Here is a 25,942-nt window from a genome sequence, read left to right as displayed (position 1 = left end):
CGGGAGGGGCTGCGGGCGGGGGTGGCGGCCGGGGCGGCGCGTGGGAACGGGCTGGCGGGCACGGCGCGGAGTCTGCGGGCGGGGCCGAGCAGGGGCGCCAGCCGAGGTGACTGACAGGCGGCGCGGGGACAGCCCAGCCGCCGTTTGGAAACAGCAGTTGGAGCCTCCCGGTTCCCCCGCCTGCCTGACGCGGCGGCCCCGGGAGCGCGCGAGGCCAGCGGTCGCGGGCTCTGGCTCCGCCACGGAGACGCTGCGGCCGCCGGCGCGACCGAGGGGGAGCCCAGCATGTCGCTGCCGCCGGAAAAGGCGTCCGAGCTGAAGCAGCTTATCCACCAGCAGCTGAGCAAGGTGAGGCGGCGGGCGGGCGGGGCTGGGCCAGCGGGCACCGCTGATCCGCGGGGAGAGGACTGTGGGGCCGGAGGCCTCCACTTCACGGGGGTGGGGGGGGGGGCGGCACGGAGGGGCTTCCGGTCCTCGGGGTCGGCCGGGGCTCCAGCCGCCGCCCCGTGCCGAGTGTTAGCAAAACAAAAATTTTTTGTTTTCTCTCTGCCCCGCGGCGGTCCTGACCCCCACTGTCTCCCCCAGACGCGTAAAGGGTCACTCCGTTAACCCTCGGCCACAACTAAAAGGTTGAGAGTTTACTTTTGGCCTTTGGTCGCTCCTCCACTGCTCTGCTCTACTCTCAAAAGACTGGTTTCAGTCAAGTGTTACTTGTGGGGAAGTGCTAGCAAATGTAATAGATAAGCTTAGAGCTTATTTTTAGAGTTAAAAATATTTATCCTTAAAGTTTTTTTTCCTTTAAAAATCTTACCTTTATTCTCAGTGAATTTCCGGAACAATCTCACACTGTTACTTGAGAAACCTTCCCGAGTTTAACTCCTCTCTCACTGTTGTTATTTTGGGGTCAATATTTTGGAAAGATGGCTATCTTTGACTGCTATATAACGTTTTAAGTCCTAATGCGAGTTTTCTGCCTAGATGGATGTCCATGGCAGGATAAGAGAAATCCTTGCTGAGACGATTCGGGAAGAATTGGCACCTGATCAACAACAGCTATCAACCGAAGATTTGATCAAAGCCCTTAAACGCCGGGGAATCATTGATGATGTGATGAAAGAACTTAATTTTGTTACTGTGAGTAATCTTTTAGAGGAAGACATTTGAAAGTCTTAAGTACATTCTTATGTTTAACACCACTCTTAGGGTCCAATTTGGGGCCTCTCTTTAGTGAAACTATTTAAAGAAGATCATTTTGTCTAGTAATATCTGTGTCTCAGGAATGAGCTACTTTACCCCTGAGTCGAGCGGGTAGGATTATTTATCAGTGAAATGGAAATTATGGACCTAATTATTCCCTTTACAGTGAGAGTTTTCTCTTATTCTCTAGGTCTGAAACTTTAAGTGTGTATATTAGTCAAATTAGTTCACGCCAACTGTATTTTTTCTAAATTAATACTCTGAAATCTTTCTACACAAAGCTTATTTTTGAAGTAAACACATTGTTTGGTGCTGTGTTCTCTAAGATGAACAGATTGTTTCTTTAAGGAATTGTCTACATAAGAACTTTCAACTCTTTTCACATAAATAGGTCAGTAGTGAGGTGATGCCTCTCAGTGCACAAATTAGTAAGTAGGTCTTTTGAAAGTGAGGCAATAATGAGAGACTGTGACCTCAATACCTGGGTAACATAATGTGGAAATTGGATGGACTTCGTAATACACCAGAGAATAAGTATTTTAGTCCAGCATCCTTTTTTGGTTTTTGAGGTTTATAAACTCATTTGTTATAAAAACTGACCTAGTAATAGCTTCTGCTGTGTGAATGTCACTTCCTTATTAAAATCAGTTCTGTTCCTGGTGGAACCACAAGCCAGATGTCATATGAGGTTTGGATAAAGTTTAACCTTCTGTAAAGTGTTAAGAATTTGTTTTAGCATTCGGTGGACATGGCTTGAAGATCATGAATTCCTTCATGCTAGACTTTAGGAGTGACCAATTAGTTGCATTATTGTTTCAGAAGACTTTTCATTATTCTGACTATGTTAGGAGAGTAAGGGCATTTTGAGGGGGCTTTATCCTGTCTACTTTTAGTTCATTTCTTAGTCCCATTATTGGCATTTTCTAACTGTAATTTTTGTTTTCTAATTTGTTTTGATTTTTTTTCTGCCATTCCAGGATAATGTTGATCAAGAACTCCCTTCCTCTCCAAAACAACCTGTTTGTTTTACTGACAGACAATCAACGTTATTAAAAAAAAGTATGTTTATCTCTTTTTAACATTAATTTAGTTGTGGATAGTATTGCATATAGATGTGCTGTAGTGTTTTGTATTTGAGAGAAAGCATTTCGATTTTTTTTTCCAGAATGAGGTACTTATGTTTTTCTGATAAATCATCCAGAAAACTTAGATTCTATTTTGCATAAAGTGTATCAAAGATTTAGTGTATAGCTGAGTGGAAGCAAAAGCAGGACTATTTGTTTTTCATGTTTTATTAATATATTTTATAAATTGTACAGCCTTTTTTAATGGCAGTGTAATTATCTAATAAGTATACTTGCTGAGTTGGTAATTATCCGAAATAATTTGTTGTATAAGAAACTAAAGAAAAAAAATAAAGATATCCTAAACCTTGGCTCCAACTCCTGTCTAGCTGGAAGAAAATAGCCAAAATATAAATCACAAAAAGATATCCTATTATGTATTTTTTCTTCCCTTGGTACAAATAAGTCTGGTATATAGTAGATTTGTTACTCTTCCTTTTTTTTAGTCTTTAGTTTTATTCCTGTCAAGTTATTTCCTGTTGTCTTGATCACGTTGCTTAAGTTGATTGGCAGTTTCCTCATATGTATTGCTACACTTTACAGCTAATATTGATCCAACACGGAGGTATCTTTACCTTCAGGTTTTGGGTGGAAAAGCTTTCTTGGAACATCTGCAAGAACCTGAGCCTTTACCTGGACAAGCTTGTTCAACCTTTACTTTATGTTTACATTTTCGAAACCAACGTTTTCGTTCTAAACCTGTTCCGTGTGCCTGTGAACCAGATTTTCATGACGGCTTTTTACTTGAAGTACACAGAGAAAATTTAGGTAAGGAGCAATGATAAACTGTCATTTAATTTTGTAAATCTTTGTTAGATCTTATCACAGAACAACTTTAACAGCTTTTGCTTAAGAGATTTATAATGGATGAATCTCCCCAGTCTTTTGTTTTTTCCCTTACTGCTTTTTTCCTAAGTAAATTACTACTACCTACCTTCTTGCTTTATTTTTGGCTAGTTGTCCCTGGAGGTTACTTTTGACTTTTAATGGTTGATTCTTTAGTAGTAAAAATTTAAATGCTTGTTAGGTGGAGAATGAGAGGGAATCCTCTTCATTTCTGAAAGATGACTTGATTTACGACATTAGTACCTTTTACAGTAAGTGAGAGTTTAGACGTGAATCTATAACTCATAATTTTTAAGACTTTAAAATTATTGTATTTAATTACTATAATTTTTTACATTGTTTCTTCCTGTAAAAGTGTCATATCTTAGTTTTGGATGTCAAAATGTTTATATTTGTAAACTTAACAAAGTTGTAGTGTTAAACATTCAGAATTTTAGATTGCTGAAATGGCTAGTGTACTACTAAAATTTTATTATTTTTTACCCGGTGAAAAGTATTACCTTAATAAGGCAGTTACTGGCTTAAATTGGTAGCTCGAAGGTGCTGAATCTTTTACTTGTGTGTAGATAATACAGTGTTTTTTTCCTTAGAGGTTTCATTTCAGTTCAGTTCAATCATTCAGTCATGTCTGACTCTTTGCCACCCCATGGACTGCAGCACGCCAGGCTTCCCTGTCCATCAACTCCTGGAGCTTTAGGGATAAAGATATTTTGGGGAATAATGTTGACATATTGCAATGATTTTTATAGTGGTAATATATACTTTATTTATATACTTTTGAAGAATAGACTTAACCTCTTAAAGGTCAGAAAACACCAATATGCATTAAGTAACTAGATAACTTGTCACAGTTCCACAAGTCTTCTGAAAAGTTAGCAACAGAAATGGGACTATACTCTTATTCCCACTCTGTTGTGTGCTTTCTGAGACATTGCTGACTTACTCTGTTTGGTTTTATATGTTTATTATTAGTATCCTTTTCAGTGAAAATATTGTTTTACGTTGGCCTAACTGGATATGTCACGTGGTGTAATGTTTTTGGTTTATGTTGCTAGGTGATGGAACTAGAATGGCTGACTCTACCACAATGTTATCAATAAGTGACCCAGTTCATATGGTGCTAATCAAGACAGACATATTTGCTGAGACCACTTTAGTTGCATCCTATTTTCTTGAATGGCGATCAGTGTTGGGTTCAGAAAATGGAGTGACCAATCTTACTGTGGAACTTATGGGTGTAGGTATGACGATTAATATCACTGTTACCTTTTTATAGCCACAGTTCATAAATACATTTTATGTTTTAAAAATGCCTTTGTAAACCAAGAGGGAAACATGTAGAAAGAATTTGTTGGAATTACAGTTGGACTCCAGTATCGGAGTCTGAGGAAGTGTCTTGAGTAGTGTGAATACTGAACTTCTCTGTCACTCTGGCCTTGTTTAAAGGGGAAAAAAAAATTTCTGGGAGATACATAAAGAAATCTCTAGGGCTTTTCCTCTCCAAATTTATTTGCTAAAAAGAAATTAGGCAGTTAGAGGAGCAAGGTCGTGAGGCAAGGAGCGGTAGGTTTGCAGCCGCCATTTCTTCTGCCTCCCGTCTCTGGATCTTTTGTAGAGCGTCCAACAGTGCTATGTTGGGGCAGAGCATCCGGAGGTTCACAACCTCTGTGGTTCGTCGGAGCCACTATGAGGAGGGTCCAGGGAAGAATATACCATGATGACTTTGTTCTTTGGGTCTGGATTTGCTGCACCTTTCTTTATAGTAAGACACCAACTGCTTAAAAAGTAATCCATGAGACAGATAGGAAGAGGAGCATATTAAGAGGTGCAGTCTCGTAAAAGGATCAATCCCTTGAACTCAGCATCCTAGATATGTTTGTAAATAAACTTATGGCATAAACCCTTAATGCCTCTTCTCTGAAATATGGAACATGATAATTGAACATATGCTTACATTTTGTTTGGGTAATATTGCATTATTAGTTTCTTAATTAAATATGTTTTGATTTAAACAAACAGAAAAGAAAGTTAAGATTTCTTTACACAAACATGCAGGCATGCACCCATACATGATAGCTTGTACCCCGGCCCTGCCAGGGTAGGTTCTTATAGAATGTGGAGTAGGTGTTCCTCTCACCTTATACAGGTGGGACAGGGGCTCCCAGAAGTGTTCACTTGCTCAGTGCTGGTGTCGTCAGTGTACCCTTGGAGATCAGGGTATTGTCACCATTGTATCCCTGGGTTCTTGCAGATTCCCTGATATATAATACATATTTGCTAGTGGAATGAAAGGCAAAGCTGCACTGTTGTAAGCATTACATATAATGGAATTATTTTGGTATTGAAATTTGATTACAGAGTTAAGTTTGACCGGTGGACAGTAGAGCTTTAGTAAGTTAGATTTCGATAGGTTAGACCCAGAATACATTTTTCCTTAAGTAAATAGTAGGGGAAAAGCTTTATGTAGGAGATTTATTTTCAAAAGAGATACCCATTGTTTGATTTTAAATATAAGCCTAACACAATAACCATAGTAATGACCTGGAAATTTCTGGTTTATCAGAGAAATATTAAATAGTTATGGTGTGAAGTATATTTGTTTTCTAATTCTTGAAGTCCAGGTGTGGATTAAAAATTTGTACTCATATGTAATGTGAAAAATGGGAAGGGATAAATGGAAATTACTATATGGGGCAAAATGTATAAATGTTTTCTGAGAATGAGGCATTAACAGTTGCTTTGACTTTGTTTTTAATGAAGATAAAAATCAAGAATCATAAATCCTTTAGGTCTGAAAAAGTCCCTTAAAATGTGATTGAAAAGCTAGGAAAACAGGTAATCTCCTTATAACTCGATAAAAGTTTTTGAACAAAATAAAAGCTAATTTGAGCTGGGTCGTTTTTAATATGAATGTAAAAGGTGAGTTTGAATATTGTCTTTATTCCATGTAAGTGATAAAACACAAAATTCTTAAATTATTTTGGTTAAGCTTTGATTGACTAAATATACTGAGTGTTGAAACTTCTGAAGTTACATTTATTTACATTTACAGGCACAGAATCAAAAGTTTCTGTGGGAATTTTAAATATAAAACTTGAGATGTACCCACCGCTCAATCAAACATTATCTCAAGAAGTAGTGAACACACAGGTAAATAATCCTGAGTTTCTCTTCTTTGTGTGTTTTTATAAATCCTAGGAAGTGTTCTCTTTTTAGAAAATTATCATTTATTAGTTGTAAGCAAGAGAATAATAGTATAACATTATTTAGAAATTTTTGTCTGGGATCAAAAAAGGTAGCTCTGACTGGTATGGGGGCTTCCCAGGTGTCTCACTGGTAAAGAACCTGCCTGTAATGCAGGATACATGGGGCTTGGGTTCGATCCCTGTGTCGGGAAGGTACCCTGGAGGAGGCAGTGGCAGCCTACTCTAGTATTCTTGCCTGGAGAATCCCATGGACAGAGAAGCCTGGCAGGCCAGAAACCATGGGGTCACAGAGAGTCAGACATGATTGAGCACGATTGGCATGGAGACTGGATTGTCCTGGGAAGTGTGAGAACAGGGAGGCCACTTAGGGGCCCTTAGGGATGATGGTGTCCTGATTGAGTAGTGCTAAAGATGGAGGAGGTGTGTAGACTTGTTCCATATTTTGTGATCATTATTGAAGAGAATGAATGTAAATTGATAAGTATATTTTTAAATTTCAAGCTTGCTTTGGAACGTCAGAAAACTGCAGAGAAAGAGCGATTGTTTCTTGTGTATGCTAAGCAGTGGTGGAGAGAATACTTGCAAATTCGACCCTCACACAATTCACGACTGGTGAAGATTTTTGCACAGGTTTGTAAATTGTATGAGAAAAGTTTCACAGCTATATTTGAGATTTACTGGTTGTAAACATCAATTTCAATTAACTTTAATTTGTAAAATGTATTTATTCCAGATAAGTGAAAATTTATTTATAAAACAAAATGCTGATTTTGTAATAATCTGACAGTAGTAAGTAGGTGAGTGATATTTCACAATCTTTGTTTTACTTTGCTTTTTATTTTCAGTTATTCTTTTTCTAAACCATTTTTGAACATGTTTAATTTAAACTAAATGAAAACTCATTTTGTTTAACTTGGAGTATGTCCTCCATTGATACTTTGTACTAGGTAAGTAGTAGGACACTTTGCAATTTACGTGTAAATTCAGCTTTCAGGTGCAGAATTGGTAGTGTAGGCGTGTATTTTTTTGTTAGGGTATTTTTTAAGACAAAGAGTATTACATGTAATAAGTCTGTTCAGCCAAGATCCCTAAGCTGATGACCAGTCATATTTAACTATAGCATTTCAGTTATGTATCTCTGCCTCTATTTTTTCTGTATCCTAAGCCCGTTTTCTCTCATTAGTAAACCAACATAAATAATCAGATCCTTTTATGACTTCTGAGGAATCATTCAGATATTTTTCTATGTATTCAGTCTTGTGTAGGTGTTACGAAATCATATGAGTGTAGTGTTGTGAGTACTGCGTCTCAGATCCTGTACATTTATGTAGCTTTTCCCTACACTCCCTAGCTTTTAGGACAGGCTAAAGGTGGTTCACTTTCTAGATGAGGAGCTTGGGAATGGAGGGCATAGTTGGTTGTGATGGAAATGCGGGAATATCTTCTGACTTCCTGACAGCCTTGTCTGTATGTTGACTGACAGGGCAGGAAGGGAGCAGCAACATTGGGACAAGGGCGAAGAGAAACCAGCCCAAGTATAACTGGCTCCCTCCTGTTTGTGTAGTCTGGAGTGTAGTCATTCACTGCCCCGTTGGACCAGAGAGGACAGGAAGGGAGGGGGAAGTGGGCCAGGGAAGTGGCCCATGGAAGAGCTGAATAATACCCCATGCCTTCTTTATCTGCTCATCCCTTGACATCCACTTAGGTGTTTCCATGCCTTGGCAGTTGTGAGTGATGCTTCAGTGATGGGATTGGTGTGTAGCTGTGTCTTTGAGACACTGACTTCAGTTGGTTTGGACACATATCCAGGGGTGGGGTTGCTAGGTCATATGATGATTTAAGTTCTTAATGTCATAGGCTTTGAAGAGAAGTTATGAGAATTAAGAGAAAAATTGTATGTACAACACTCAGTAGCCTAGTGCTGGATGCAAAGTAAGCAAGTGCTCAAGTGGTGTCCAGGATTATTTTCTCTCTGATGTGTTCTGAGACAAAGTGTTAAGATTGGGAATGATTAACTGTCACTACAGATAATGTTTTCCCTTCCCCTCCAGGATGAAAATGGGATTAACCGACCAGTCTGTTCTTATGTCAAACCACTTCGAGCTGGAAGGCTTTTGGACACTCCAAGGCAAGCAGCAAGATTTGTCAATGTCCTTGGTTATGAACGAGCCCCTGTTATCGGAGGAGGAGGTAAACAGGAGCAGTGGTGCACTCTGCTGGCCTTTCTCTGTAGAAACAAGGTATCCTACACACATACTAGAACTAAAAACCAGTACCTTGTAGTTACTGTGAGTTGATGGTATATTTGTAAAAGAATTAACTTAGGAAAAAAGTATATATTGGGGTATTTTGTAATTTCCTGTGTTCTGAAATTGTTGATAGTATTATAAAAATTAGATTCTTTAGCGTTCCAACTCTTTTGAAACAGAATGAAAAAAAAAATTTCTTTAATGTATTATTGTTTTGAAATAATTTTTAGTCTGAAGTTGTATAAATAGTACATATAGGTATTCACAAGGCAGAGCTTACAGAATGGGAAAAACAACTTAGATTAGAGATTGATTGTCGATTGTAAGGATTTTATCTTAAGACAATTGAAAACAGTTAAACATTATTTATCAAAAAATTATTTATTTCCTAGTTGTAATTCCAGATTTAAACTTAAAAACTTCAAATATAGTAGGAATATATTGTACATATTTAAAATGATTAGCCAAATAATTGTTTTGTAAAACAAATAATCACCCCTTTTGATTCACTATTTTCTTGAGTTCATTTGAGGAGAAAGCACATCTTGAACTTTGAAAATTACTAAAAATGTTTTTCTTAAAAAATATTAGTTTTATAATAGTGAAGGTGAAATTTCACCCATAATTCTATTTTTCATCTATTTTTATATAAGTTTTTCTCCTGTGTATATATTTTTCCCATAACTGCAATTGATATAAATAGAATTGTGTGCCCTGCTTTATAAATTAGCTTTATACTGTGAACATTTTCCCATGTGTTGCTCAGATACTGTGATCTCCAGCTTTGAATGTCTGAATGAAATTTTTATTAGCTGATACATGAAATCTACCTAATGGTTTTGCCATCATAGGAACTGTTTCTTTTGGCTAAGTTAGTCTTGCTTCCAAATTTTTGATATCACTGTGAATGAATGTTTGCATTGAATATCTTTGGTTGTATTGTTATTTTTTTCTTTTGAGATTTTTTTTCCTAATACAGAATCTCATTGTACAGAAATGACTGACTAGGTCTAAAAGGTTGGGTATTAATGGTTTTCAAAAGTCAGTTTAACATTTATCAGATGCTGTTTGTTTTATTATTGTTAACTGAAAGACAGCAGTGTAGAGCTACCAGTGCAGAATTTGGGGGCCGAGAGCTCATCCCTCATTCTAACTCTGAAATCAGTAGTTGTTTTGCTTTTGTATGTTATCTGTGCTATGCTATGCTATGCTAAGTCACTTCAGTAGTGTCCGACTCTGTGTGACCCCAGAGACAGCAGCCTACCGGGCTCCCCTGTCCCTGATATTCTGCAGGCAAGAACACTGGAGTGGGTTGCCATTTCCTTCTCCAATATGTTACCTGTAGTCCTACACTTACATACATATCTTCATATAATTATAGCCTTACTGTGTAATATTTGAACAAGGTTTTTCACAGAAAATGGACATTTTCTATTATTTTTGTAGTTTTTATAATTTCTTTAAATTGTGAAAGTAATGTAACATTATCAAAGAGAGTTTACACAAGAAAAAGGGAAGCCCTATATAACCTGCCCTAATGACAGCCATTGTTGGTTTTTATCCAGTCATATTTTGGTGTGTATTTCCTTAAAATGATAAAGTAAATAGATATTTTTTAAATAATTGTTTTGAGTGTTTTCCCATTTATTGGAATTTCCTCCTATATGATCTGTCATCTTGTGTGTTCTTGCCCTTTAGCTGTTTATCGTTAAATTCTTACTATTTGGGGGGACTTCCCTGGTGGTTAAGGGGATGAGGGTTTGGTCTCTGAAACTAAAATCCTATATGCCTTGAGGCCAAAAAACCAAAACATTAAACAGAAATAATATTGTAACAGACCTAATAAGACTTTAAGAAGAGTCAACATCAAAAAAAAAATCTTCAAAAAAATTCTTACTGCTTCTATGTTGTGTGAGTTCTTTGTAAACTATAGAATCTTGAAGTGTATGTTAGGACTGTCAGTTTTGTAGGCACTGACTTTGTAAAATAGGTGCTTCTAAAATGCACATTCTTTCCCCCCCTCATTGTTTTAGCTTAACACTGTTCTAAATGATTAAAAATAAAACTTAGTTAATACTTTTTAATTGAAATTTTGTATTTAAATATTTAATGTGGAAACCAAGTGAGGGAGTAAGTACTTCCTGCTACTTCCTTTCATTTGCAGGGAGACTGTGAAGACCATGCCAACCTTCTGTGCAGCCTCCTGCTTGGGTACGGGCTGGAAGCTTTTGTCTGTGTCGGGACCAAGGCCAAGGGCGTGCCCCATGCATGGGTCATGACGTGTGGCACTGATGGGACCGTCACTTTTTGGGACAGTTTAACAGGACACAGGTTTGTCAGCCACGTTTATAGGGATATTAGGATAGGATATATAACATTTATAGGGATATTAAGATAGGATATATAACATTTATAGGGATATTATGATAGGATATATAACATTATAGTGTAAATGTTGTCAACTGTAGGTTCTGTTTTATTGATGGTATCAGAAGGCACATATTGATAATTTGGGGTATGTTAAAAAAATTACCTCAATTAAGATAGCTATGAACTAAGCTAAGAAAATTTGTATACCAAAAATATTCTTTACCAACATGATGATGCTAAAAAAATAAATTATGCTTACTTTTAATTTTGTATAATTGGCATATAGTTTTGGGCTCTTTTTTTGGGTGGGGGGAGTACCATGCGGCATATGGGATCTTAGTACCCAGACCAGGGATTGAACCCACACCTCCTGCAGTGGAAGCATGGAGTCTTAACCACTGGACTGCCAAGGAAGTCCAGGCATATGTGTTTTCTGATGATTGTTCCTAAGCCTAAAAATAAATTCAAGTTGTAAATCATTTCTTTTGAAAATTTGACATGGTTACCAACTCCTTGTTGGTAAATCCAGTTTACATTTTCTCGGTGTCATCAGATTTTGATAGATTGAAATGTTCCCTTCTTCCTGGAACATTCTCTTCCTTAGCTTCTCTCATAGCACTGTGTTTCAGCTTTTGTAATTCCTCTCTGGCTGTTCTCTGTTTTCCTTCATTTTGCCTCAGATGTGGGAGTCCCTGAAGGCACAGCCCTGAACCCGCTTCTCATTTTCCTGGATTTTCTCTTTCCCTGTTTGATAATCATTTTAGTTAGTTGTGCCTAAAAATGTGTGGCTAAATTATTTTGTTACCTGGATAATGTTTGTGATCTTAATGCTATGCATGGAATATATTCTTACGTTAAAGGAATAAAATTGGTTTCTGTATCATAAGATGTGCCATTCAGTCTATGTGGTGTAATCAAATTGTGGAAATACAAGGAGGAGAAACAAATATTAAACTCTAGTCTTGGGAAGTAGTTATGACCTTAAGTGTTAGAGTAATTTTTTCCCTCAGTAAGCTGCTGTCATCTTAATTTCTGAGTTCTTACTATATAAAACTATGATTAACCTTTTTTAGGTACCTCCACAAACCTATCAACCCTGATGAGCCTCCGGCTGCCGAACAGCCCAAACCATTGTACCCGTATAGAACAATTGGTTGTGTTTTCAATCATCAGACGTTCCTGGGAAACTGTCAGCCCTCTGACTCCGTGGAAACCTGTGTGTTTGATCTGAATGATGAGTCCAAGTGGAAACCCATGAATGAAGAAGCGGTTAAATCCGTGTGTGCTCCAGGGGCCACCACGTCCCTTCCTCCCTTCCCTCCGCTGTGTGCGTCCACGATCGACGCTTCTGTGACAAGCAACGAGATAGAAATGCAGCTCAGGCTGCTCGTGTCGGAACACAGGAAGGTAATTAACTCTGAGGTTTGTGCTTTCCTGCATTTTTCTCATGTTTATGTATTTAAAAGATATATATATTTTTTTGGCATGTAAAATAATTTTGATCACTATCCTGGCCCTAAATAAAACAAATTCAGTCCCTTCCTTTATGAAGGTTGTGGTTTTGAAAGTCATAAGAGTAAAACTGAATTCACCAGTACTTACAGAAATTATTACATCCTTGTCCTTGTAGGAATGAAGAACGGTGGACTTGTTCAGACTTTTGTGAATATTACTGTTTGGATTTTCTCTTTGTATTTATTTAAATCATTCCCCATTGACAATATTGGGTTACATTTTTTCATTTTCATTTGTTTTCCTGGTTTGTTTAGTTGTTTTGTTTTTCTGTTACATTAAACTAGGTAGATATAAGATTATAGCCTCATGGTGGCTTTGATTTACATTTCTCTGATCACTAACAAGATCAAGCTTCTTAGTTGCCATTTAGATTTCATGAAGGGCCTTAAAGGAAACATAAAAAAGCACTGATCATAATGGAAAAGATTAGTGTATGTTAATAACTTACTTTCATCAGAAGAAATCATTAAGAGAGTGAAAAAGCAGCCTTGGAGTGGTAAAAGTTACTTGCCACGCATATAATCAACCAAAGACTAGAGTCCAGAACTTCCACAGAAGGTTGATTTCTAATTCACCTTTTGGGATTCCCTATTACTCCCCTCCTTGGGTAAGACCTGATTCTCATGTTCCTTGAGACCATCAGCGACACTCTTGAGTTATCAGCTGTGTTCTCTGGGCTCCCAGTTCCTCTTAGCTTTAGCCTCTGAAATCTTCTTACCTACTTGCCAACTTCAGGAGTGTGTTTTGGAAAGTATTGAATGTGGCACTTGTAGGGTGTTTCCAGCAGTAGGTGGGCCAGGGCTCCATCTCCTACCTCCATCGCTTGTATTGCCTTTTACTTTCTTAGCTCCTGTTTGAAAATGAAACTGACATTTTAATACATTATAAGAACTACTTGTTTAGAAAAAAGAGAACAAAGCTGAGGTGGATGCCATTGATGGTTGCTTGCTAAGTTAATAGTAACTATAAGCCTACAAGTAAGAGTCACAGGAAGAAGAGAGGTGATCCCTTGGGATCACTTGAAACCAGTTATAACAGAATGTGAGATTAGATCCATTATAATAATCAAAATATTTAGAATTTTTAGTTTGTAGCATTTAAAAAAATTACATGTCAAGGTAGCAATGGTTCATTTGATGTCATAAGTGAAATTATAATTGCCTTCAGCATGTCTTAAGCTCCCAGAGGGCCTGTAGCTTCTGCTTTTTGGTGCCTTTTACAGAATAAATGTTCAATAAATATTGGAGTTTAATTATATGCACAATTTGTTGACATTTCTCCCCTACTACAGTTCAGTTTATGGTGGGAGCAATCAGGTTAAGCAGATTCAATCTTGTGAAAGTCTTTAAAGTTAAATAAGATTTGACCTCAGAATTCCTTGACATGTTGTCTTCCTCAGTAGGACAATTCCTGATGGTCTTTCCTTGTGGGTATTAAGGGAGTACAGGATTTGCAGCCTTCACTAACATCATTGCATTGGCTGCCTTTTGTTATTTCTCTAAGAAGTAAAACCTGATACCTGTTTCTCCTTTTATAATTTTTACTTCTTTGTATCCTTATAATAAGTAATAGGAAGTTAAGAAAATTATGACATTTTAAAAATCTTTTCTTGGCATACATTAAAATAATCAACATTATAATTAGTTTTTTTAAATATTGTAATTTGCTTTTTCCATTTCGATTGCTGTAGGACCTTGGCCTCACTACTGTCTGGGAAGACCAGCTTTCTTATCTCTTGTCACCAGCTCTGGCATCTTATGAATTTGAGCGTACGACAAGCATTTCTGCGGGCAATGAAGAGTTTCAGGATGCTATCAGAAGGGCTGTGCCTGATGGCCACACATTTAAAGGGTTCCCAATACACTTTGTGTATAGAAATGCGAGGCGCGCGTTTGCCACGTGTCTTCGGTAAGGTGGAATTTATGATGTTTTGGTGTTTTTGACGTAATTTCAGTGAACACTTGGCACTAATTTAGGAATGACTTCAGAATCACACAGGGAGCTTCTGTAGTGACCTGTCGTCTTGCTTCAGACTGTGATTCATGAGGGCCAGAGTGTAGCTCTGGAGAGCTCAGGGTCGCTTCCCCAGTGATTCTGTCGAGGATCACCGATCTTGTCTAGTGTAATTTTAAAAACTTAATAGGCTATGAGGAAATAGTTTATAATTTGAATAGTTTTACCACAGTTGCAGAGTCCTTGATAACAGAGACAGGATTTTTTAAAATCTTTTTCAATACCGACTTTCTTAGAAATAAAGTAAAACCTAAATTCATTTCTTAATTGAATCCATTTTCTCTCTTCTAAGGTCTCCTTTCTGTGAAGAAATCATCTGTTGCCGTGGAGACCAGGTGCGCCTGGCAGTTCGCGTCCGCGTGTTTACTTACCCTGAATCTGCTTGTGCTGTTTGGATCATGTTTGCTTGTAAATATCGCTCAGTACTATAGGACTAAGTTTCTATAAGACTATACCTGTGTTTTATTAGAGTTTTACACATTGTATTGATAATAATACTAGGTATTTCGAGGTTGATTACTTTAAAAATCACAATCTGGCTTCGATGTCATATTTAACTTTTGTATAAGCCTCACTAATAATGTTTGAAAAGTATCATGATGTGTGTATAAAAATTAAGGATGAAAAACTTGTATAAATCTGAGAGGATGTTAGTATAAATTAAGTGTTTATCTTATTTTAATAAATACTACTTTGCTTATAAGTAGTCAGTAGTTTAAATATGAAAATAAAATTTACTTAGTTTTCTTTGCATTAACAGGTAATCGGAAAGTTATTTGCCTAAGGATTTGAGCCATAGTGAAGTTAATACTATCATTATTTTTCATAGAGTAATGGGATTATTTTATATAAATTAGGAGAAATTAACTTCACAACATTTATTTATTACATAGGTGAAATACATTTTGATGAATTTACCACTTTTGTGGTTTACTCATAACTACAGGGATATTTGTGACTCTCTAGAGAGTTATGGGAAGACATGGATGCAGGAGCAGAGAATAAACTCATATCAGAAAAGCATAAATATTAATAACAAACTACACATGAAAGTATACAAATAATTTATAAATATTTGTTAGTGTGATTCATTGTAAAAGCAAATTGTGTATTTTATTTTTTTTGGCTTATTTATTTTTGAATTGAGTATTTTAGAAAAAATTTATTATACCCTTTTGTTGTATGTTGAAAATTGTTTTCTGTAATTGATATTGGCAGTCTGTTGCTGATTTTCTGTGGTCACAGCATTCTTTACTAGCCTCTCATGGAGTCTATCTTTTTAAATCACAGTTTTTGTTTGTTTCTTTTCTCTTTATGATAAAAGCATCCATGTGTATGTGGCGAATGTAAATCAGAGAATCATTATGTAAGGCCACTGAAAAATGAGCATCTGTGAGTGCCTCCATGCTGATGTTTGTTTTTAAGTTGAGAACAGTGTACTTTGAAGAGGCTGTAGTGGTTTAAACTTTGTGAGAAGCTGCCTGATGGGATTGCCTTGCCATCTACCCACCTCTCTGTACAGCTCTCATTCATTCCTGCACCCACTGAGCTTCTTATGAAAGTGACTATACCAAGTGGCTGTGCAAGTTATGCTTTTCATCGCTAATTCAACATGGCAAATAAAATAATATTTTAGAAATTAAAATCTAAAGATACTCTAAAATTTACTTTTTAATTTTTACATACATAATTATTTATAACTTGTTTTAAAAGTCTGAAAATATCTCTCATATCAATTTTTATTGAAAATGACCAGAAATCAGAAGTTTCTTGAGACTGACATGACTTTAGAGAATCAGCAAGATAAGAATTAAGACTTTTTGGTCTGTTACCAGAGTTATTTGCAAAGCTATCAACAGGGAAAATTGCTTGTAATTTTCAACCTTTGGAACAAACTATTTGTGAGGCATGTCCTAGGAGGCAGACTGATACATGAGATCACAGCTGTGTTTTCTTTGTGGCTGAGCTTCCTGCATTACTGTGCCAGAGTAACACGTGTACTTGTAATGTGCTTTTGGTGTAAATTCTAAAATAAATTTCCTTTTTATGCACTTTAATAGAGCCTGGCATGAATTAGTATTTTCCTTTACAGATGGTTTATTTCCAAATATTTTAGTCTTTTTGTCACTAGAATTCTACTACTCTTACTAATAATTTTTCTTTTTAAAAATTAAATTTACATTGTATATTTAGCTCTGTCATAAGTTGTTTTTCTATTAAAATTGTAAACTTTTAAAAAATATAATGCTTCTAATGTGTTCATTTTGACAGTATGTGCACTAACATAGTTCTCTAAACATATGTAATATATAATAGGTATTTATAATAGAATGTCAGAAATTAGAAACTTCATTACTCAAGCATAAACTTGTTGAATAAAACTTATAAAATTCAGTTTCAACTAACAACACTCCAGGTGCCCTTAAGATTGTTCCTAACAATGAGGTGGAGATTTTTAGCTATGATCAAAAACATCTTTAACCTGTCAGTTCTGGGAGGTACACACATTTGAAAATCATTTTTCTACTTCTTAACAAAGACAGGAGTTGAGTCAAAAATTCAGGCTTTATATTTGAAAAATAGTGTTGCTCATAAAATAGTATCCTGTGCTTGATATCTAACCATTAGAAGGCATTAGTTAATGAACGTGAGTTGCTTAAACTAATTAATTCACACTTTTGGTTTCTAAACAAAGTAGATTAGACTACAGTTTCGTAATTTTTTTTCTTACCTCAAATAACAGTTTTGTACTTTCTACTTTAGGTAAGTACAGGAGTTAGATCTGTTTTTAACATGCACATACCTTTTATACCAATGAGAGTAGCATTGCTTTCCAGCCGTTGGTAGCTAAGAAATTATTAGAGACTAGCCGAAACCTATGTAAAATCTTAACAGAATAACCAAACATGTAAACTAGAAAGCATCCAATTTTGAAGAACCTTATCCTATGTTCATAGCACACTCTGTCTGAAGTGCAAGTTCAGTTATAATCACCAACTCATATTCCTGCTGTACCAGGCTCTTCTGCTGTGCTGGTACCTGACATTTTGAGTATCACTACTTTGTTATAAGTTTTGAAATTGGGAAGTTTGAGAATCTTCCAACTTTGTCCTTCTTCAAGGTTGTTTTGGCTGTTATGGGTGCTTTGCAATTCCATATGAATTTTATAATCAGCTTGTCGATTTCTACATAAAGGCAGGCAGGGTTATAGTAGGGTTGTCTCAAGTTTGTGCCTTGTTTTGTGGAGTGTCACTGCCTTAATGAATGCTAAGCCTTAGGATCATGAGCATGAGTTGTCTTCATATTTGTTTTAAATCTTTAATTTCCTTCAATGATGTTTTGTGGTTTTCTGAGTTTTATACTTCTTTTGTTACATTTATTCCTATTTTTGATGCTATTGTAAATGGATTTTTTTTTTTTTTTTGTATTGTTAATTGCAGGTGTATAGAAATACAACTGATTTATGTGTATTGATGTATCCTGCGACCTTGCTGGACTCATTTATTCTAACAGTTTTTTTTGTCTTTTGTTGGATTCCTTAGGATTCTCTTTATACACAATCATGTTGTCTGCAAGGAGAGAGAGTTTTTCTTCTTTTCCAATCTGGATGTCTTTTACTTATTTTTTCATTTATTTGCCTAATTGCCCTGGCTGCTACCCCCAGCACAGTGTTGAATAGAAGTGGTGAAGGTGGACATCCTTGTCTTGTTCATGATCTCAGGGGAAGTCATCTATTCTTTTACTATTAAGTGCGATGATAACTGTTTTTTTTCACTGATGCTCTTTATTAGGTTGAAGGATTTCCATTTTACTTCCAGTTTAAAAAAAATGTTATCACAAACATTTACCGGGTTTTGTCAAATACTCTTTCTGTGTCTGTTGAGGTAATTATGTGATTTTTGTTTCTTATTCTGTTGATATGATGTATTACATAAATTGATTTTCAAATGTTAAACCAACCTTGAAATTCTGGAATGAATTGTACTTGGTCAAGGTGTATAATTCTTTTTATGTGTTGCTGTGTTCATTTTGTTAATACTATTTAGTTGAGGATTTTTGTGTCTATATTCATAAGTGATAGTCATTTGTAGTTTATTTTTCTGGTGTCTTTGGTTTAGTTAAAAGATGCTAAATTGGAATCTTCAACTTTTAATAAACCTGATCATAAGAATTGGTTAAATAGCTTGTATATTATAAGTAGAGGTTATTTTAAATATGGTAAATGAAATTAATTCAGTAGTTCCTTCTTTGTAATTTTCCATGGCAATACTAGGTTCTTTTTCAAAGACATGTTCAGAATTAATTGCAGTCTTTTTTACTATGTCTTTACATGGTATATTTTTATTCTAAAATATGTATAATAAGATTCTAATCAGTTGGTACTCTACTTAGTCACCAACTAGTGATTGTTAGAAAATGCAAGTTTTTGTGCTGTAATCTGTACAGGTTAAGACCTGATGGAGGTCTCATGTCTGACTTGATAACTGTAACAGCAGCAGGCTGCTTTCTCTGGGCTGAGACTCATTTGCCTGTTTGTAAAATGGGATTATGGGAAGGGCCCTGCCTGGAGTCGTGGGTAATCCTTTGTCATCTTTTATAACAACTTCTTTTATGTTATAAACTCTTCTTAGTTATTTTACACATTTTTAGGTGCTTTGAAAGAGTTTTCAGTTTTAATGTTGTATTTAAAATAATTAAGGTAAACTTTAGATGCTAAGTATGTGCTACTAGGCGTTTAATTTTGTCATGTTCATTGTCTTGCATGATGACATTTTTTACTGAGGAGAAAAATCAGTGTAGGTAGCTGAGAATTTAAAATATCCCTAGATGTGCTTGTAGGAATGTTTTATAAATAAATGTCTTCTATCTTATGTGTTAAATCAGAATAAAGGTTGTGAATAGTTGGCATAAAGTATCTGGGTGCTGACTTCACTGCTCTGCTTTAGATGAGGAAAGTTGACCCAATATTTATAATCCTATAACATAAGTAAAATTAAAATTTGCTTCTGCTAAATAGAAGATAATCTAGTTAAAACTGAAAACTTCATTGGCATTTTGAAAGTGTTACAGGTGAAAATGATCATTACTTACAAATCTTGCAAGGGAATAATAATAATACCATTAAAAGAATAGTTAGGAAATTTGTTTAAAATATTGTAGAGCTTCAGGTTGAAATCTGGGAGTCATATCTTTATGAATTTCAATGTCAGTGATTTTCTTCTAAAGACTCTTTAAAAGGGTTTGATGACTAGGCAGAAAGTAGGAGCAAGGGTTGCACTTTTAGCTCCTGAGACGAGTGAGCATGCATAGCAAATAGCAGAAAAGAAGACATTGTGCTCCATGAATAACCCTTGAGAAAGGATTAAGTGGCCACAGGAATTCAGGTTCTCAGGACAGTGAGTAAATAGACATGAAAATACAGCTATACCCATAACCTTGCACAAAAATCACCAAGCAAGGCTTAAAAGATAACTAGAAGGTGGTTCATTCATTGCTTAATTTACTTAAAAGGCAAACCATATGTGTGTTGGTTACGTGTTGACTTTGGAAAAGAAATGAGCCTTTCACAGGGTCAGAGAAAAATTCTAGACCTGAGGGCAGCTCACCTTTTATCTGAGTACATTAGGGGAAAAGACAAGGTTTTAGGAGTAAAAAGAAAGGGCCACTTTTTTCTTTCTTTCTTTCTTATTTTAAATAAAGATATTAACAAAGGTTTGAAAAAAATAGTTTAGCTTCGCCTTATCAGTAAGGTATGACTAGTCTGGAAATGGATTATATCTCTTTACCTTAAACAACCTGAAATTCTGGTCTCTTAAAAGTTTTGTTGAGAATTCTATATTTTCAAGTAATTACTGTTAAACATCAACATCTTTCTATCAAATACAGATATTTTTGTACTGTGTTATTTTCTATTTCCCATTGGGATTAAGAAGTAGGCTATTGCTTATCTTAACTTTTGAAATACAGTGAGAACTTTAAGGTAACATGGCTAAAACAGAGGATCTGGAAAGCTTATGTTACAGGAAGTATATTTGGATTACTTTGGCAACTGGCAGTAATTTAAATCATATAACCCCTACAGACTCAAATTTCCCTAAGAGTGAAATAGTGACTTGGCTAAAAATTTAGGTCTCTTGAGGTCTTTTCCAAATCAAATCTTAACTAATTGAAGCTAATAATTTCACTAACGTTCAGGATAAGAATACCATCTTTCTTTCTTGGTTTAGAACTAACTGTTTCAAAGAAGAATCACATTAAGAAGTTGAAATATAACTATTGTTTGACCTTGGGTTTTCCAGAGTCCCCCATGGACATACCAATATGCTACTATTCATATATTTCACCTCACTGCTCTACTTTTCCTCATTTTTTATAGGTGGGTGTGTAACTTCATCTCATAAAGGTGGGTTAGGTAAACTTATAATGTATGATACAGAAAATGTGGGAAAACACTGGTTTAGGTTATAATTTAGTAAAAGAACAGTAATGGATGTTTTTTTACATGTTTTCTAATAATCATATTTCTTTACCATAAAAAAGAAAAGAGCTAATTCTTTACAAGTTTATAGACTTGAGGAAACCAATTTTGTTGTGTTCTTACCTGGGCCAATGTACTTCTAGTTCTGCATATAAGGTTTGCATGACTAATTTTAAGGATTTTTGGTTAATATTCAGTCTGATAACCCAGTGACAGATGAGTTTCAAATTGCATTTAGAATTGTTGATAGAATTCGCCTCTTTAGAGGAGTGATCATGTATAGCCTTTGATGGGGATGGAGTCATGTAGATGGTGGTGAAGATGAGTGCTCTGGGGGTAACTGCTTGGGTGAAACTAAAGTGCTGATGAATTCATCAGGGAGATGGGACATCACATCATTTATTTAAAGTGTTTAAACTATCAAAAGTTTAATTGCTGCCGCTGCTTAGTCATTCAGTCGTGTCCGACTCTCTGTGACCCCATGAACTGTAGCCCACCAGGCTCCTCTGTCCATGGGGATTCTCCAGGCCAGAATGCTGGTGTGGGTTGCCATTTCCTTCTCCAGGGGGTCTTCCTGACTCAATTGATCATATTGGTAGATACTAATTTTATAGCATCTGCTTTTTATTGTACTCTTGATTGGTGCAGGTGGGATGAAGTGTCAGGACTTTTTTCGTGGTCTGGGCTAATTGAGAGAGATGTTTTAGTGCAGCAGAAAGAGCTGGGCTGGATAGGAGGTCTGGATCCCAGTCCTGCATCTTTAGTCACCAGCCCAGTGTTTTCTTGTGTCTATGATGTCATCTGTAAGATAAATAATACCTGACCTTCAAGTTGTATAAGTGAGGAAAGCACTTTGAAATTATAAAAAAAAATCACTGTAAAGTTATAAGGTATTATAATTGTGGGCAGAGAAAATTTAGGTGATAACACTGAAAAAAATATGCTGTTCTATTTTTTTCCTTTTTGGTGCACTTTTCTAGGTGAATGTGCCTCTTAGGAGCAGTTGTCTGAGAGTGTCTGGGATAAGCGTGGGCTGCACAGGCGGCGTGTCCCCTGAAAGGCCGTGCTCCCTGAAAGACTTGGAGCAGCTCAGCCAGCATGTCCAGAGTGTGAAACACGAAGTACATTTATTCTGCGAAAATGATAAGTAAATATAAGATGATAAAACGTCTCAAGGATTCCATTGTTTAATAAATATATAACAGCAAAATCAATAAAAACTAAAACTACATTCAGAGTAAATAACACAGGCCACCACTTTTCACAGACCTCACAGCATCTGAAGATGGCATTCAAATGTTGATCTGAGTCATGCAGACATTTTAACTACATAGACTGATTTTTTTTAAGGTGGTGAAGCCACAGAATAAGAAAATAAAATCAATGACAGAAATTGGAACAAAGTATACTGTACATAAAAATGTTTGAATCTTTGAATTTGAGATGAGAATGAGAAACTGGGAAGGTTCCAAGCTACACCACAATGTTGGTTGAACCTGCAGAGGTGGTGTCAGCCTTTGAGAGCCTCTGAGTTGTCAGTGGTCACTTTCTAAGAGTCCTGGGGGGTGATGCACAGTTTGGGGCTTATCCAGATTGCAAAAGGTTCTAAAAAATCATAAAAATTAGTACAATTACACTCTGTATAAGAAAGCATCAAGTGTTCGGGGTATACAATGAATGGATTTATAACAGAAGATAGCTAGGATTTTTAAGGATTTACCTTTTACTTTTTCTGCATACAGAAGGAACATCAAACATTTAACTAGTCATCTTCAGTTCAGTTCAGTCTTTCAGTCATGTCTGACTCTTTGCAACCCCATGAATCGTAGCACGCCAGGCCTCCCTGTCCATCACCAACTCCAGGAGTTTACTGAAACTCATGTCCATCAAGTCGGTGATGCCATCCAGCCATCTCATCCTCTGTCGTCCCCTTCTCCTCCTGCCCCCAATCCCTCCCAGCATCAGGGTCTTTTCCAGTGAGTCAACTCTTCGCATCAGGTGGCCAAAGTATTGGAGTTTCAGCTTTAACATCAGTCCTTCCAATGAACACCCAGAACTGATCTCCTTTAGAATGCACAGGTTGGATCTCCTTGCAGTCCAAGGGACTCTCAAGAATCTTCAGTCCTTCCAATGAACACCCAGAACTGATCTTTAGAATGGACTGGTTGGATCTCCTTGGAGTCCAAGGGACTCTCAAGAATCTTGCCACAACTTAATTCCACATATGCTAACAAAGGAAAGAAATTTAAACAATATATCAGTAATGAATTTGGCAAAAATAAAACAAAGGCCTTCTGTTGTATGTAATATTATATATTCCTGTGATTTAGTGCCAAAATATTTTTCTTGCTAAAATCTATTCACATTTTAAAAAATTATCACTTAAGAAGGGAAAATAATCCTTCTCTTGTGAATCTTTTTAAAGACTACATCTTTTAACATTGAAGGTAAAATTTGGATTTCTTTTCCTCACTTCTGCTCTCTTCTTTCTGTCATTGTTCTCCTGAGATTTATTCACTGCCCTATGCCAGGATTAGCAGGTGTCTGGCTCATGGGTTGCTCAGTTGATTAAATCATTTGGTGGTTTTTTTCAGTTCAGTCGCTCAGTCGTGTCTGACTCTTTGCGACCCCATGGACTGCAGCACGCCAGGCCTCCCTGTCCATCACCAGCTCCCAGAGTTTACCCAGACTCATGTCCATTGAGTCAGTGATGCTATCCAACCATCTCATCCTCTGTCATCCCCTTCTCCTCCTGCCTTCAATCTTCCCCAGCATCAGAGTCTTTTCAATTGAGTCAGTTGACCATCATCAGGTGACCAAAATATTGGAGTGTCAGCTTCAACATCAGTCCTTCCAATGAACATTCAGGTCTGATTTCCTTTAGGATGGACTGGTTGGGTCTCCTTGCAGTCCAAGGGGCTCTTAAAAGTCTTCTCCAACACCATAGTTCAAAAGCATCAATTCTTCAGCACTCAGCTTTCTTTATAGTCAAACTCTCACATCCATACATGACTACTGGAAAAACCATAGCCTTGACTAGATGGACCTTTGCTGGCAAAGTAATGTATCTGCTTTTTAATATGCTGTCTAGGTTGGTCATAACTTTTCTTCCAAGGCAAGCGTCTTTTAATTTCATTGCTGCAGTCATCATCTGCAGTGATTTTGGAGCCCCCCAAAATAAAGTCTGCCACTGTTTCCCCATCTATTTGCTATGAAGTGATGGGACTGGATGCCATGATCTTAGTTTACTGAATGTTGAACTTTAAGCCACCTTTTTCACTCTCTCTCACTTTCATCAAGAGGCTCTTTAGTTCTTTGCTTTCTGCCATAAGGGTGGTGTCATCTGCATATTGAGGTTATTGATATTTCACCTGGCAATCTTGATTCCAGCTTGTGCTTCATCCAGCCCAGCGTTTCTCATGATGTATTCTGAATATAAATTAAATAAGCAGGGTGACAATATACATACAGCCTTGATGTACTCCTTTTCCTGTTTGGAACCAGTCTGTTGTTCCATGTCCAGTTCTAACTGTTGCTTCCTGGCCTGCATACAGATTTCTCAAGAGGCAGGTCTGGTATTCCCATCTTTTTCAGAATTTTCCACCGTTTGTTGTGGTTTTTTGAGGAAGGACAAAAATGTTTGTGACTTTTGGCTGTAGCTGTCCAAGTGCAACACTGCAGCAATATCCCATAAGGCCAGAAGATGGTGCTATTGTCTATCAAAGTAGACCATTCCTCTGTTTCTCTGCATTATTCAAAACGAGTACTTTAGGGGCCTCCGTAGAGGCCAGTTGTTAAGACTCCAGGCTTCCATGGCAAAGGGTTGGGGTTTCATCCCTGGTAGGGAAACTAAGATGCCACTAGGCAGAGTCAAACAAAAACAAAACAGTAATATTTTAAAGTCATCTGTATTTTCAAAATTCACACGGGGTCTAAACTTAGCAACAATTTAGCATTAGTTTCTACGTTTTTAATCAAGAGGTTTTGTATATCTACATCTATCCTATGTCATCATGTAAGGAATTAGACCTTTGTCTTTTCGGGGATGTGGCACACACACAGTGCATTTTTTAGAAATTGGATTATGAACCGGTAATTAAGTGACATTACTTTAAAGGTTTGTTTTGTATCTCTTGTAATGAAATTATAATAGAGTGCCCAGGGAGAAGCTTTTCCTTCCTCTTTCAAAGTCTTACCTGTTCTTGCTTTTTGTCTTCTCCCTATTCCTGCTTTATGTACTGTGGTGTCTTAGGCATTAAGAATAGACTTGTATTAATAATTTCCACTATAAGATGCAGTTGTTGAGGGTGCAATATCTAACACTGCACATAAAACTGCCTTAAAATGTTTATTGGTATTTACTATTAGATACATATCTTACTGATTGATGCTTTCAACTCTGTAAGGTTCTCATACAGGACTGGTCTGAGAGTGGAGTGTTACCAATTAAACTCATTTGCCAAGGAGCGGTTGTTTTATCCAAGAACTCTCTTTTATCGCACACTTAATGGTCCATCGCGGCCCAGGAGGATTTTTTCCTTTTCTTCTATGCCTAAATGCCCGTGTGATAGCGGTTCATGAGGTATGAACATACTGGGTTAGCTGGGCTATGAGGCGTGTGGTCACTGGGAACATTATCTTGGTGAAGAGTTGTACAAACGTCACAAACGAATCCGAAGGACGTCTGCGATTGTTTGCTACAGGCTTGTACCCCAGGCCTTGATCCGTGCGCTTGGGAGAAGCCAGTGAGCAAAACCCACCCATAAAGACCCTGTCCTCCTGGGGCTTCACTCCCTCGTGAAGTTGGGAGCGGAGAAGGAGGTTATCCGAACGAACGGTCTGGTGCGTTGATGGCGACAGTACCCAACCGAGCAAAACAGGACGCGAGGGGAGAGGCCAGGCGACTAAGAAGTCTGTCCCGGCGCGGAGGCTGGCGTGGGTGTG

At 36.9% G+C, this 25,942-nt stretch overlaps 1 protein-coding gene across 2 annotated transcripts; it reads left to right on the top strand.

Annotated features, from left to right (window-relative positions):
• Positions 1-36: 36 nt before the first annotated feature.
• Positions 37-16,577, top strand: CEP76 (centrosomal protein 76). 2 transcript variants are annotated; one of them, XM_027525611.1, is made up of 12 exons: positions 37-348; positions 979-1,134; positions 2,175-2,256; positions 2,865-3,089; positions 4,223-4,408; positions 6,220-6,317; positions 6,875-7,003; positions 8,425-8,613; positions 10,787-10,953; positions 12,066-12,399; positions 14,198-14,415; positions 14,813-16,577. In XM_027525611.1, the coding sequence occupies exons 1-12, from the start codon at positions 286-288 to the stop codon at positions 14,949-14,951; spliced, it is 1,986 nt and encodes a 661-aa protein (XP_027381412.1). In that variant the 5' UTR covers positions 37-285; the 3' UTR covers positions 14,952-16,577. The 2 variants fall into 2 exon arrangements, with proteins under 2 accessions (XP_027381412.1, XP_027381413.1); XM_027525612.1 differs by lacking the exon at positions 37-348 and adding an exon at positions 466-629.
• The last annotated feature ends 9,365 nt before the right edge of the window (positions 16,578-25,942 follow it).

The sequence above is a fragment of the Bos indicus x Bos taurus genome, chromosome 24 (assembly GCF_003369695.1).
Source record: "Bos indicus x Bos taurus breed Angus x Brahman F1 hybrid chromosome 24, Bos_hybrid_MaternalHap_v2.0, whole genome shotgun sequence".
In the NCBI taxonomy this organism is placed as follows: domain Eukaryota; kingdom Metazoa; phylum Chordata; class Mammalia; order Artiodactyla; family Bovidae; genus Bos; species Bos indicus x Bos taurus.
The sequence above is the reverse complement of the archived record's forward strand: the minus strand, read 5'-3'. Positions and strand labels throughout refer to the sequence as shown.

Excerpts from the sequence above, each read along its gene's own strand:
- CEP76 (XM_027525611.1), top strand. The coding sequence starts at position 286 with ATGTCGCTGCCGCCGGAAAAGGCGTCCGAGCTGAAGCAGCTTATCCAC. Across the intron at positions 349-978 it reads TCCACCAGCAGCTGAGCAAG|ATGGATGTCCATGGCAGGAT; the intron begins GTGAGGCGGCGG and ends TTTTCTGCCTAG. Across the intron at positions 7,004-8,424 it reads TGGTGAAGATTTTTGCACAG|GATGAAAATGGGATTAACCG; the intron begins GTTTGTAAATTG and ends CTTCCCCTCCAG.